Source organism: Nerophis ophidion, linkage group LG13 (assembly GCF_033978795.1).
Source record: "Nerophis ophidion isolate RoL-2023_Sa linkage group LG13, RoL_Noph_v1.0, whole genome shotgun sequence".
NCBI classification, from domain to species: domain Eukaryota; kingdom Metazoa; phylum Chordata; class Actinopteri; order Syngnathiformes; family Syngnathidae; genus Nerophis; species Nerophis ophidion.
The window spans coordinates 15,005,397-15,020,208 of record NC_084623.1 but is presented as its reverse complement, the minus strand read 5'-3'; the positions used below and the strand labels follow the sequence as shown (position 1 = coordinate 15,020,208).

Below are 14,812 nucleotides of genomic sequence, written 5' to 3'. Positions count from 1 at the left end.
CTACTTTTGGTTTGTTCTGTGTCGTGTTTGTGTCTCCTCTCAATTGCTCTGTTTATTGCAGTTCTGAGTGTTGCTGGGTCAGGTTTGGTTTTGAAATTGGTTTGGATTGTTATGGTATTGCATTGTTGTGGTTTGTTGGATTGATAAAAAAAATAAATAAATAAAACATCCGCTCCCGTTACGATCAGTGTCAGAGCTTGGTCCGCATTGCCGTTAGTAAGTCGAACACATTTCCAGTGAGGGTTGGAGTCCGCCAAGGCTGCCCTTTGTCACCGATTCTGTTCATAACTTTTCTGGACAGAATTTCTAGGCGCAGTCAAGGCGTTGAGGGGTTCCGGTTTGGTGGCCGCGGGATTAGGTCTCTGGTTTTTGCAGATGATGTGGTCCTGATGGCTTCATCTGGCCGGGATCTTCAGCTCTCACTAGGTCGGTTTGCAGCCGAGTGTGAAGCGGCCGGAATGAGAATCAGCACCTCCAATTCCGAGTCACGGTTCTCTCCCGGAAAAGGGTGGAGTGCCATCTCCGGTTTGGGGAGGAGACCCTGCCCCAAGTGGAGGAGTTCAAGTACCTAGGAGTCTTGTTCACGAGTGGGGGAAGCGTGGATCGTGAGATCGACAGGTGGATCGGTGCGGCGTCTTCAGTAATGCGGACGTTGTACCGATCCGTTGTGGTGAAGAAGGAGCTGAGCCGGAAGGCAAAGCTCTCAATTTACCGGTCGATCTACGTTCCCATCCTCACCTATGGTGATGAGCTTTGGGTCATGACCGAAAGGATAAGATCACGGGTACAAGCGGCCGAAATTAGTTTTCTCGGCCGTGTGGCGGGGCTCTCCCTTAGAGATAGGGTGAGAAGCTCTGCCATCCGGGAGGAACTCAAAGTAAAGCCGCTGCTCCTCCACATCGAGAGGAGCCAGATGAGGTGGTTCGGGCATCTGGTCAGGATGCCACCCGAACGCCTCCCGAGGGAGGTGTTTAGGGCACGCCCAACAGGTAGGAGGCCACGGGGAAGACCCAGGACATGTTGGGAAGACTATGTCTCCCGGCTGGCCTGGGAACGAGAGCTGCATGGATTAAAAAAAAAGAAAAAACAGAATCGATTCTGAATCGCACAACGTATTCAATTCGATTCGTATTTGAATCGATTTTTTCCCACACTCCTAGCAAATAGCATGCAAAACGTATTTGTCTGAAATACTGCACTGCAAAAACTGAGATCTAAGTAAGATGAAATATCTCAAACAAGGGTGATATTTGCTTATTTTCTGTCTGATAAAATAATTCTTCTCAGTAAGCAGATGTTATGTTGGTGTTTTACTTGTTTTAAAGGTTTTGGTCCTAAATGATCTCAGTAAGATATTACAGCTTGTTGCTCAGATTTTACGACCTATGTTGAGTAAAACATGCTTGAAACTAGAACATCAACTGTTGCAAATCTGTGTCATCAACACTCACAAGTATAAAACTACTTTTTTAAAGTAATAATTTCTTATTTCAAGCATGAAAAAAAAAAATCATGACTTTGACACAATTTTGTCTGAAAATTAAAACAGATGACAGCCAAATGGACTTTGCTGTTTTATTTTCAATGAAACTATAGAAAATACGTACTCATATAGTAGTACAGTTGGCACACAGCACAGCAAACTGACAGTTAATATTTAAACATTTCACATGTGACATTTCTAACAGTTTTGAACAGAAATAGTTGATGCACATTCAGATGAATTCTTTTAAAATTACAATTAAAACATTTTTGGCCGGGGGCCGGGCTGTATACATGCGCACTAATTGACACAATTTCCCAACTCATATGGAAACGGGGTTTGTATTTCAAGTCCAGTGTAACGATAATATATTGCATATAGTGCAGGATACTTTCAAAATATTCCCATTTACTGTCATTTTAAAGTAGTTATACAACATTAATGTACTGATGGTCCACCAAACATGTGTCCTCTGATTCATGTGACATACATGTACTGGCTCAGCGGTGGTAAACCTTCCACCTGTGTGTAATGAATAACATATACACACACGTCAGTGACATTTCAACATGTGTTAGACTCAATCTGGTCCGCTTCATCATTTAAAGTGATCTGCCACTTAATTTAAACATTGCCCGTTCCATAATTTTAACGTGGCACGCAACAAAAATCTGATGTCGCTCGCCACGTCATTTTATGTATGTATTTTAAGTATCATTTAACGTGGTGCGCCATGTCTTTTATGTGGCCAGCCACATCGTTTTAATGTCGCCCCGGCTGCCACATCATGTATATTACTTTCTAGCGAAATGTATTTGTTCTAGAGATGTCCGATAATGGCTTTTTTGCCGATATCCGATATTCCGATATTGTCCAACTCTTGATTACCGATTCCGATACCAATATATACAGTCGTAGAATCAATACATTATTGATTATTATGAATGTTGTCTGTCTGTGTTGGCTTTGCGATGAGGTAGCAACTTGTCCAGGGTGTACAACGCCTTCCGCCTGATTGTAGCTGAGATAGGCACCAGCGCCCCCCACGACCTCAAAGAGGAGTAAGCGGTAGAAAATTATTATGCCTAATTTTGTTGTGATGCCCCGCTGGATGCATTAAACCAGTGGTCCCCAACCAGGCCGCGGCCCGATTGGTACCGGGCCGCAGAATAATTTTTTATTCATTTTTATTAAAAAAAAAAAAAAAAAAAAAAATATATATATATATATTTTTTTTTTTTTAATGAAATTAACATAAAAAATACAATATACGCTTACAATTAGTGCACCAACCACAAAAAAACCTCCCTTTTCATGGCAAAAACGTCCCTTTTTCATGACAAAGAAAAAAATAAAATAAAAAGCCCCCCCCCCATCCCACGGGCCGCAGGAAAAATTATTAAGCGTTGACCGGTCCGCGGATACAAAAAGGTTGGGGACCACTGCATTAAACAATGTAACTTTACCATGAATTGATTAACGTGGACCCCGACTTAAACAAGTTGAAAGACTTATTCGGGTGTTACCATTTGGTGGTCAATTGTACGGAATATGTACTATGCCAGTGGTCCCCAACTACCGGGCCGCAGAATAATTTTTTTATTCATCTTTATTTAAAAAAAAAAAAAAATTTTTTTCATTAATTTATTTATTTATTAAATCAACATATAAAACACAATATACACTTACAATTAGTGCACAAAACACAAAAATCTCCCTTTTTCATGACAAAAACGTCCCTTTTTCATGACAAAGAAAAAAAAAAAAAAAGGATTCCTCCCCACCCAGGCCGCAGGACAAATTATTAAGCGTTGACCGGTCCGCGGATACAAAAAGGTTGGGGACCACTGTACTATACTATGCAATCTACTAATACAGGTTTTAATCAAACAATCAAAAACAATGTTTTCCAAAATAAGAGAACAACTTCAACTCCAGTTATGGAAAAAAATGCCAACATGGCACTGCGATATTTATTATAGAAGTCACAAAGTGCATTATTTTTTTTTAACATGCCTCAAAACAACGGCTTGGAATTTGGGACATGCTCTCCCTGAGATAATCCTGATACCCATTACAACTATGGGAAATACTTTACTTTGACTTTCACAAAGTGCATTATTTTATTTTATTTTTAAACAATGAAGGCCCACAGTTTCAGTCCAGAGTATACTAGACTACGTCCGTGTTTTACCAGCTCCGTACAGCTGCGTTTTAAAAAGTCAATTTAACTTTTTGAAACCGATGCCGATAATTTCCGATAATATCGGCAGGCTGATATTATCGGACATCTCTAATTTGTTATTTCAGTTTTGACAGACAAATGTTGAGCATGCAATTGCATATGTTTTACACTTTAAAATAATCTGATAAACACTCAAAATATCTGCTTGTCATCTTTACTCACGATTTTAAATAAGTTATTCATTAATTTCTAAAAAAAAATGTAATCAAAAACAGTTGCCTTTGCAAATTGTGTGACAAGCTTATTATACATTTATATTCATTTATATTCACTGTTACATGTGGTTTTTTGAGGGGAAAACATAATTACAACGTGGCCCTCAATAAAAATTTGTTTGTCACCACAGCCACTCATCTTCAGTGATGAATCACAATAATTTCCAATGATGGTGATTCAACCAAGCAGGAAGGCAGGAATTAGCTGAAACAATATGTGCCAACGCAATTTGATTTGAAGTTTCCCGGTAAAAGTTGTTCTCTCATAACCACACCCCAATGCCATAGATCACTTGTGTTCATGAAAAAAAATACTAACTGTCTGACTGTTGTTTTCTTGTCAGTCCTGGCCTGAGGATGCTTTACAGGCCGTGGCCTTTCGCTTTTTGGGGGACGTGGAGATGACAGACGAGCACCGAGAAGGCTGCATCGACATGTGCAAGACCTTCCACACCTCAACTATCAACCTGTCGGCTCGCTTTATGAACGAGTTGCAACGCCACAACTACGTTACCCCAACCTCATACTTGGAACTTATCTCCACCTTCAAAGCTTTGCTGAACGCCAAACGAGCGTAAGATTGCAATACACGAGCATCACATATTATGGATTCAGTCTTAATCATTGAATCATTTGAAAAAAAATATTGAATCCTTCAAATATACAATTTGTGTTCCTCCACATTATGATTTTTTGTTTTGCATAAGGGACAAGCGGTACGAAAGTCTTATTTGTTTTATTTGGAAGTAAAGCGCAATCTAGATTTACAAACTTAATTGGTTCTTGAACGAATATCGTAAACCGAAAAGTTTGTATAGTGATGCAAATTTCTCCATAGGAAAGAATGTAAACCCAAATAAAAGGCACCAGCCTTGCCAAAAGTCCCTATTTTGGCGAATGTTTTGGTCTTGCACACACAGAGAAGTAATATAGGTGCCCTTACAAACGATCAGAAAACATCCATATTGATGCAAATTTCTCCATAGGAAAGAATGTAAACCCAAATAAAAGGCACCAGCCTTGCCAAAAGTCCCTATTTTGGTGAATGTTTTGGTCTTTCACACAGAGAAGTCATATAGGTGCCCTCACAAATGATCAGAAATGACAAAAACCCTTACCTATAACATCCATATTGATACAAATTTCTCCATAGGAAAGAATGTAGACCCAAATAAAAGGCACCAGCCTTGCCAAAAGTCCCTATTTTGGCGAATGTTTTGGTCTTGCACACACAGAGAAGTCATATAGGTGCCCTCACAAATGATCAGAAATTACAAAAACCCTTACCTATAACATCCATATTGATGCAAATTTTTCCATCGGAAAGAATGTAATCCTGAATAAAAGGCACCAGCTTTGCCAAAAGTCCCTATTTTGGCGAATGTTTTGGTCTTGCACACACAGAAGCCATATAGGTGCCCTCACAAACGATCAGAAATGACAAAAACCCTTACCTTTAACATCCATATTGATACAAATTTCTCCATAGGAAAGAATGTAAACCCAAATAAAAGGCACCAGCCTTGCCAAAAGTCCCTATTTTGGTGAATGTATTGGTCTTGCACACACACAGAAGCCATATAGGTGCCCTCACAAACGATCAGAAATGACAAAAACCCTTACCTATAACATCCATATTGATGCAAATTTCTCCATAGGAAAGAATGTAAACCCAAATAAAAGGCACCAGCCTTGCCAAAAGTCCCTATTTTGGTGAATGTCTTGGTCTTGCACACACAGAGAAGTCATATGGGTGACCTCACAAATGATCAGAAATTACAAAAACCCTTACCTATAACATCCATATTGATGCAAATTTCTCCATAGGAAATAATGTAAACCCAAATAAAAGGCACCAGCCTTGCCAAAACTCCCTATTTTGGTGAATGTTTTGGTCTTGCACACACAGAGAAGTCATATAGGTGCCCTCACAAACGATCAGAAATTACAAAAACCCTTACCTATAACATCCATATTGATGCAAATTTCTCCATAGGAAAGAATGTAAACTCAAATAAAAGGCACCAGCCTTGCCAAAAGTCCCTATTTTGGCGAATGTTTTGGTCTTGCACACACAGAGAAGTCATATAGGTGCCCTCACAGACGATCAGAAATTACAAAAACCCTTACCTATAACATCCATATTGATGCAAATTTCTCCATAGGAAAGAATGTAATCCCGAATAAAAGGCACCAGCTTTGCCAAAAGTCCCTATTTTGGCGAATGTTTTGGTCTTGCACACACAGAAGCCATATAGGTGCCCTCACAAACGATCAGAAATGACAAAAACCCTTACCTTTAACATCCATATTGATGCAAATTTCTCCATAGGAAAGAATGTAAACCCAAATAAAAGGCACCAGCCTTGCCAAAAGTCCCTATTTTGGTGAATGTTTTGGTCTTGCACACACACAGAAGCCATATAGGTGCCCTCACAAACGATCAGAAATGACAAAAACCCTTACCTATAACATCCATATTGATGCAAATATCTCCATAGGAAAGAATGTAAACCCACATAAAAGGCACCAGCCTTGCCAAAAGTCCCTATTTTGGTGAATGTTTTGGTCTTGCACACACAGAGAAGTCATATAGGTGCCCTCACAAACGATCAGAAATGACAAAAACCCTTACCTTTAACATCCATATTGATGCAAATGTCTCCATAGGAAAGAATGTAGACCCGAATAAAAGGCTCCAGCCTTGCCAAAAGTCCCTATTTTGGTTAATGTTTTGGTCTTGCACACACAGAGAAGTCATATAGGTGCCCTCACAAACGATCAGAAATGACAAAAACCCTTACCTTTAACATCCATATTGATGCAAATTTCTCCATAGGAAAGAATGTAGACCCGAATAAAAGGCACCAGCCTTGCCAAAAGTCCCTATTTTGGTTAATGTTTTGGTCTTGCACACACAGAGATGTCATATAGGTGCCCTCACAAACGATCAGAAATTACAAAAACCCTTACCTTTAACATCCATATTGATGGAAATTTCTCCATAGGAAAGAATGTAGACCCGAAAAAAAGGCTCCAGCCTTGACAAAAGTCCCTATTGTGGTGAATGTTTTGGTCTTGCACACACACAGAAGCCATATAGGTGCCCTCGCAAACGATCAGAAATGACAAAAACCCTTACCTTTAACATCCATATTGATGCAAATTTCTCCATAGGAAAGAATGTAGACCCGAATAAAAGGCTCCAGCCTTGCCAAAAGTCCCTATTTTGGTTAATGTTTTGGTCTTGCACACACAGAGAAGTCATATAGGTGCCCTCACAAACGATCAGAAATGACAAAAACCCTTACCTTTAACATCCATATTGATGCAAATTTCTCCATAGGAAAGAATGTAGACCCGAGTCTGCGCGCTGTTTTTTGCTTGCAGACACGACACAAAATAAATGACGGAATGAAGTGTTCGTACACAAAGACTTGGTTCACACAAAGAGGCATATCTCCCGTCCAAAGGCAAAACCCAGTAACTCAATTTTGGTCAAAACTGAGCTGATAATAATTTTGGAGTTCCTAGGTGATATGCTTTACATTAGTGTATGCGATATTGTAATTTGTTCCGTAAGTAAGCTGTTACGCGCATGGCAGGACCTAGCAACTACCACATAACCCCGTAGATACTACAGAAAAACCTAGTATCTCAAGGGACCAATCATAGCTTCTTTGTCAGTCGCCTTATTGTCTTTAATGAGACATTTGCACGAATGGGGGCCGACGGTCAACCTGATTATGTGATATTATGGCACGAGGGGATATTTGGAAGATTGGCCCAGGAAGTTGCAAGCACCTTCCTTAAATGTATTGTTCTTGATTCTTCCCCTTGCATACTCTTTTGGGCAGATAACTGTGGAGGTCAGAATAAAAACTGGACGCTGTACACGGCTCTTGCTCAATGTGCAAACGCAGAATGGGGCCCACCCGAGATTGTGATAAAATATCTGGAGAAAGGGCAGAAGTCCATGAGAGCAGATTCAATCCATGGCTCAATCGGCAAGAAAATTAAAGCTCAAGAAAACATCTATACGTTTGATGACTTTGTAGATCTTTGTAAGACAGCATCAAGATGGATTGGTTTTCCTTAGTTTTCTCCAAATCCGCTAGACGTGAGTTACTAGGTTCTGCCTTTGGACGGGAGATATTTGGCTCGATCTAAAAGTTTATCTGAAAGTTTTCAAATAGAGGGGTTCTTAGATAGAGGTTCCATTCTATGAGACTGCAACAAAATGTATTTCCGTACAATTTTTGCAAGTGTAATAATCCATCCATCCATTTTCTACCGCTTGTTCCCTTTTGGGGTCGCGGGGGACGCTGGCGCCTATCTCAGCTACAATGGGGCGGAAGGCGGGGTACACCCTGGACAAGTCGCCACCTCATCACACGGCCAAGTTTAATAATAGTTTTGTCAAATGATTGAATGCATGGTGAAACTATAATTTACCAACACTTTGTTGTGATTGTGCTTACATGCATTTGTATATTTAAGTATGCTTCCAAATGCTATCCAGAACACGTGAGAAAACCAATGTTTTATGCTGGATACACATAATGCAATATTATCATATGGGATATAGATATCTCTCTCTCTCTCTATCTTTCCAGTGAAGTAATGACACAGAAAAGCCGTTACGTGGTGGGTCTTGAAAAACTTGAGTCAGCCTCATCCCAGGTGGCCACCATGCAAGTTGAGCTGGAGGCTCTGCAACCACAGCTGATCGAGACCTGCAAGAAGGTGGATGAAATGGTGATTACTGTCGAGCGTGAATCCGCAGAAGCAGCAGAGACGGAAAAAATAGTGAGACAGGACGAAGCTGTGACCAACGTGCAAGCCATGGCAGCCCAGGCTATCAAAAATGAATGCGACGCCGACCTTGCGGAAACCATGCCTATCTTGGAGGCTGCACTTTCTGCACTGGACACGCTCACCCAAAATGTAATAATAGTCGTTGTTAAAGGCCTACTGAAATGAGATTTTCTTATTCAAACGGGGATAGCAGGTCCATTCTATGTGTCATACTTGATCATTTTGCAATATTGCCATATTTTTGCTGAAAGGATTTAGTAGAGAACATCCACGATAAAGTTCGCAACTTTTGCTTGCTAACAGAAAAGCCCTGCCTCTACCGGAAGTAGCAGACGATGACATCACATGTTGATGGCTCCTCAAATCTTCACATTGTTTTTAATGGGAGCCTCCAACAAAAACAGCTATTCGGACCGAGAAAACGACAATTTCCCCATAAATTTGAGCGAGGATGAAAAATTTGTGTTTGAGGATATTGATAGCGATGGACTAGAAAAAAAACAAGTTAAAAAAAAAAAACGCGATTCCATTGGGACGGATTCAGATATTTTTAGACACATTTACTAGGATAATTCTGGGAAATCCCTTATCTTTCTATTGTGTTGCTAGTGTTTTAAGTGAGTATAACATTACCTATAGCTCGGTTGGTAGAGTGGCCGTGCCAGCAACCTGAGGGTTGCATGTTCGATTCCCGCTTCTGCCATCCTAGTCACTGCTGTTGTGTCCTTGGGCAAGACACTTTACCCACCTGCTCCCAGTGCCACCCACACTGGTTTAAATCTAACTTAAATAATGGGTGTCACTATGTAAAGTGCTTTGAGTCACTAGAGAAAAGCACTATATAAATATAATTCACTTCACTTCACTAAAAGTCGGAAGTGTGTGTCCACGGGTGTGTTGACGCGCAGTGTCTCAGGGGAGTTGACGGCAGCTTTATGGGCGGCACAAGCTCATCTGATCTTCGGTAAGAAGCAACTTTTTACCACAATTTTCTCACCGAAACCTGCTGGTTGACATTCGATTGGGATCCATGTTCGCTGTGATCCATTGTAAAGTTTCACCTCCTTGAGTCTTAAACAAGGAATCACCGTGTGTTTGTGTGGCTAAAGGCTAAAGCTTCCCAACTCCATCTTTCTACTTTGACTCCTCCAATATTGATTGAACAAATTGCAAAGGATTCAGCAACACAGATCTCCAAAATACTGTGTAATTATGCAGTTAAAGCAGACGACTTTTAGCTGTGTGTGTGTGCGCAGCGCTCATATTTCCTAACAGCCCGTGACGGCAAGCGTACACGTCATCATTACGCGACGTTTTCAAGAAAAAACTCACGTGAAATTTAAAATTACAATTAAGTAAACTAAAAAGGCCGTATTGTCATGTGTTGCAATGTTAATATTTCATCATTGATATATAAACTATCAGACCGCGTGGTGGGTAATAGTGGGTTTCAGTAGGCCTTTAAATATCGCACCCAACTCAAATGTCTGATCTTGTAAAACGGACATCTTGTGTCCCATCTTTTCATGTTCAAGGATATCACAATGGTGAAGTCCATGAAAAGTCCACCCCTGGCTGTCAAGATGGTCATGGAGGCAATATGCATCCTGAAACATGTAAAACCAGAACGTATTCCTGACCCATCTGGTACTGGTAAAAAAGTGGAAGACTATTGGGGTCCTGCCAAAAAGCTTTTGGGAGACCTTAAGTTTCTACAGGGCCTCAAAGAATTCGACAAGGATAACATCCCTGCAAATATCATGGGCATCATCCGAGAAAAGTATATTAGCAACCCAGACTTTATACCGGAGAAGATTCGTACAGCCTCCACTGCAGCTGAAGGTCTGTGCAAGTGGGTGTGTGCCATGGACAAGTATGAGAAGTAAGTCGTGTGTGTCTGCATTCCAAGAATTTGCCATCTGTTGACTCAGCTTGCTTACTGTAATGAACGGGTCTAACTTGGAGTTATTAATAATTGTGTCTGACGTATTGAAAATGACAGTCATCGGTTTGCATGCAAAATGTACTTAGCCGAATTCCACTTAACGTTGAGAAAAAAAATGCACTTTGTATCAGGGATTCTCAAATTGTAATTGCAATTAATTAGGTCGTGGCATATTGTTGAAAAGTACATATTACCAAGAATAGATACCACTACGCCAATAGAACAAACATTTTAAACCAATAACTAGGGCTGGGTATCATTGCCAATTTCCCAAATCAATTCGGATTCATAAGGTAGGTGTACTTTTAAAACGTTTACAGACAAATTGTACTATTTATAGTTGCGGTGGGGGACGGTGGGTTTCTTCCACCTCATGTGGACGTAACAAAACAGTGTTGGAGCCACTATGGATTGAACTTTCACAGTATCATGTTAGACCCGCTCGACATCCATTGCTTTCGGTCCCCTAGAGGGGGGGGTTGCCCACATCTGAGGTCTTCTCCAAGGTTTCTCATAGTCAGCATTGTCACTGGCGTCCCACTGGATGTGAATTCTCCCTGCCCACTGGGTGTGAGTTTTCCTTGCCCTTTTGTGGGTTCTTCCGAGGATGTTGTAGTCGTAATGATTTGTGCAGTCCTTTGAGACATTTGTGATTTGGGGCTATATAAATAAACATTGATTGATTGATTGAAAATAATCAAGAAGCACTGCTTTTGTCACGACTCGGAGTAAGGAGAGGACCCAGATGCAGAGAAGTAGTTAAAAAAAATAAAGTTTTTATTTTGAAACAACTTTTTACCTCCAATGCAAAACGTTTTTCACAAGAATAATCAATCACGCGGAAAAAATAATTCCGAGGATAAACAATTAACTTAAACTTACTCCACAAAAATAAGGAGGAATACTAATCTAAGGAAATTCTAACAAAAAAATTATATTAAAAAGAATAAACGAAAAGCGCTCCAACAGAAGGAAAAAACACCAAAACGACCTATATATAAACACTAACTATAAATAACAAAAAATCACTCAATCAATGAGGCAATACATTTTAAATTTGGAAAAACAAAAACTCACCAATTAGGAAGACGAATGATAACCAAGGACGCTCGAAGGAGGAAAAAGTAAACTCAAAATTACAGCAATAACTAGGGTAACTAGGAAAACAGGAGCAAGACAAGGAGCTAATCAAGGACATGGACATGGACGCTAGAAAGGCACGATAGACAAGACGATCTGGCAAAGGACAAACGGAGAAGTGAGCTTAAATAGGATGTGGGAGTGATGGGGAACAGGTGGAAACAATCAGGAATCAGGGATGACGTCAGACTGGTGACACAAGAGGAAGGGCTCGTGGTCTGAAACAAGAGGGTAGCTTTTCAAAATAAAACACGTAAATCACAAGACGGAAAAACCAAGACAAGACTTCCCTCAGCTTTAAGGTATTATTTCTTCAAATGCAAAGGTATTGTTTCTTCAAATGCAAAATAATTCCTGTATACTGTGTGTAAGCCAGGGGTGCCCATTACGTCGATCGCGAGCTACCGGTCGATCGCGGAGGGTGTGTAAGTCGATTGCCAGCCAGGCTTTTAAAAAAATATACCTAAAAATTAGCGATCATCAATCTTCACCAAGATGTCACTTGAGGGTCTTGTGAAATGACGCTGGCTGCTGCTAGATCATTATTAAGAAAAAACGACCAACAGGACGGCGAAAAACACTTTTTATTTCAACAGACTGTCGCGCCATACCTTCCGTCAAAACTCTAAAGGCCGACTGGCCAGTTCCTATCTTCACAATAAAAGCGCTGCTTCATGCTGTCTGCGCTAACAAAATAAGAGTCTCGGAAAGCTGGCGTGCACAAGCGAGCAAGCTACGGAATTTGCCGCCAATGTTTTTCTTTTAAAGTATATGGAAGCTGGATAAATAAGATGCCAAAAACCAACCACTTTCATCTGGTATTGTACAGAAAGGACAATTTTTTTTCTCCTCCATTCAAAAATGTCTCCGTTATCATCACTACTGTCTGATTCCAATCAATGCAAGTCATCAGAATCAGGTAATACACCAACTTATACTCTCGTCTTCATGAAAGAAAGACATCTATATATGTTACACATGCTTGTATTATCATTAAACACATTTAACTTGTTAACAAAAACGTCTCTTTCATAAATAAATAAATATAAATGATATATATGAATGAGGTAGATCCCCTCGATTTGGTCAATTGAAAAGTAGCTCGCCTGCAGAAAAAGTGTGGACACTCCTGGTGTAAGCTATTCGTCTGGGAGTCTTAATTTGTTAGCGCAGTAAGACGGGATGTAGCGTACAACAATTTTGTTGTGAACGCCGAAAGTGTGCGCTTAGTTTTTTGATCTTATAATACTCTTGGTTAAAACTATGATAAATAGAAATAGCAGTTTCAATCAGATGTTTATATTGTATGATCATAACATGTCGTGGTTTACTTTGAGTCGTAAATCGAAAGTTGCAATGGCTTCTCTTACTGTTTGTATATTCGTGGTCCGCAGACAATCAAGAGATTATTCATCCATCCATCCATCCATTTACTACCGCTTATTCCCTTTCGGGGTCGCGGGGGGCGCTGGCGCCTATCTCAGCTACAATCGGGCGGAAGGCAGGGTACACCCTGGACAAGTCGCCACCTCATCGCAGGGCCAACACAGATAGACAGACAACATTCACACTCACATTCACACACTAGGGATTCATACACTAGAGATTATTCAACCCCTGGCAAAAACGATGGAATCAGCAGTCTTCATCAATGTTCATTCAGTTGTTTTCATTTTGTAGAAAAAAGTCAGATAAGAGACTTGACACAACACTATAGTCATTTAAAATGGCAATTTTCTGGCTTTAAGTACCACTTTGAAAAAATTTTAAAATTGTGGTAGTAACAATTTCATTTTTAGATTAAGCAGAGTAAAAAATCATGAAATAACTAAATTCTTAGTAAAAAAAAAAAATGGGATTATGAAAAACAAACACTAAACACACAACTAGAACTTTGTTGCACCATCTCTGGCTTTAAAGTTAAAGTACCAATGATAGTCACACACACACTAGATGTGGCGAAATCTGTCCTCTGCATTTGACCCATCCCCTTGTTCACCTCCTGGGAGGTGAGGGGAGCAGTGAGCAGCAGCGGTGTCACGCCCGGGAATCATTTTTGGTTATTTAACCCCCAATTCCAACCCCTTGATGCTGAGTGTCAAGCAGGGAGGTAATGGGTCCCATTTTTAAGTCTTTGGTATGACTCGGCCGGGGTTTGAACTCACAACCTACCGATCTCAGGGCGGACACTCTAACCCAAACCTGGGCAAATTAAGGCCCGGCTTTTCAATCTGGCCCAAATACTTTTTTTTAGATCTTTAAGATGGAAAGTGTAGCTGCCGTTATAATGTGCGGTCATGTTTTCTAATGACTGTAAGTCTTCAATTATACAAAGTATTTCAATGGTTGGAATCTGCGCTTATGAATGATATACCGGTTACTATGGTCATCTAATTAGTTACTGTGGTCATCTACGTCACAGCAGCTCAGACGAGGGACCAAGCAGTGTGGGCGGGAAGCGTTTCCACAAACACGGAAGGAGATTTTCATATAGAATATAATAGAATAGAAAGTACTTTATTGATCCCTGGGGGAAATTCAGCAAATATCAGATATATCAGATTGTAGGTGGGTTTATTTTGTACCCTTCGCGTTCATATTTCACTGTTTGTTGCATTTTTGTCGGGTTTCACTTGATTGTAAAATATGTCGATCAAAAGGGGGTGTGACATTCATATTTTGTCAATATTCAGTGTTTTATCGTTCATAGAAACATTTAAAATTCCATTACGTTTTTTAAGGCGGTCTGTCATAACGTTTTTAGCATTCAATCAGACATTATTGTGAGGTTTTGCGTTAGTGTTCCTAAAAATAAATATACCAGCCCCCAGACACATTTCTTTCTCTAAATGTGGCCCCCGATCAAAATAATTGCCCACGCCTGCTCTAACCAGTGTTTTTCAAATGGGGGTATGCGTACCCCTGGGGGTACCTGAAGGTATGCCAAGGGGTACGTGAGATTTTTT

At 40.3% G+C, this 14,812-nt stretch overlaps 1 protein-coding gene across 1 annotated transcript in view; it reads left to right on the top strand.

The window, feature by feature from the left end:
• The window catches only part of dnah7 (dynein, axonemal, heavy chain 7), a 196,503-nt gene that overhangs the window by 85,349 nt on the left and 96,342 nt on the right, over positions 1-14,812 (top strand). The window contains exons 43-45 of the mRNA XM_061918446.1: positions 4,288-4,517; positions 8,560-8,890; positions 10,297-10,643. Of these exons, the coding sequence (XP_061774430.1) occupies positions 4,288-4,517; positions 8,560-8,890; positions 10,297-10,643 (908 nt within the window). The remainder of the gene's footprint in view (positions 1-4,287; positions 4,518-8,559; positions 8,891-10,296; positions 10,644-14,812) is intronic.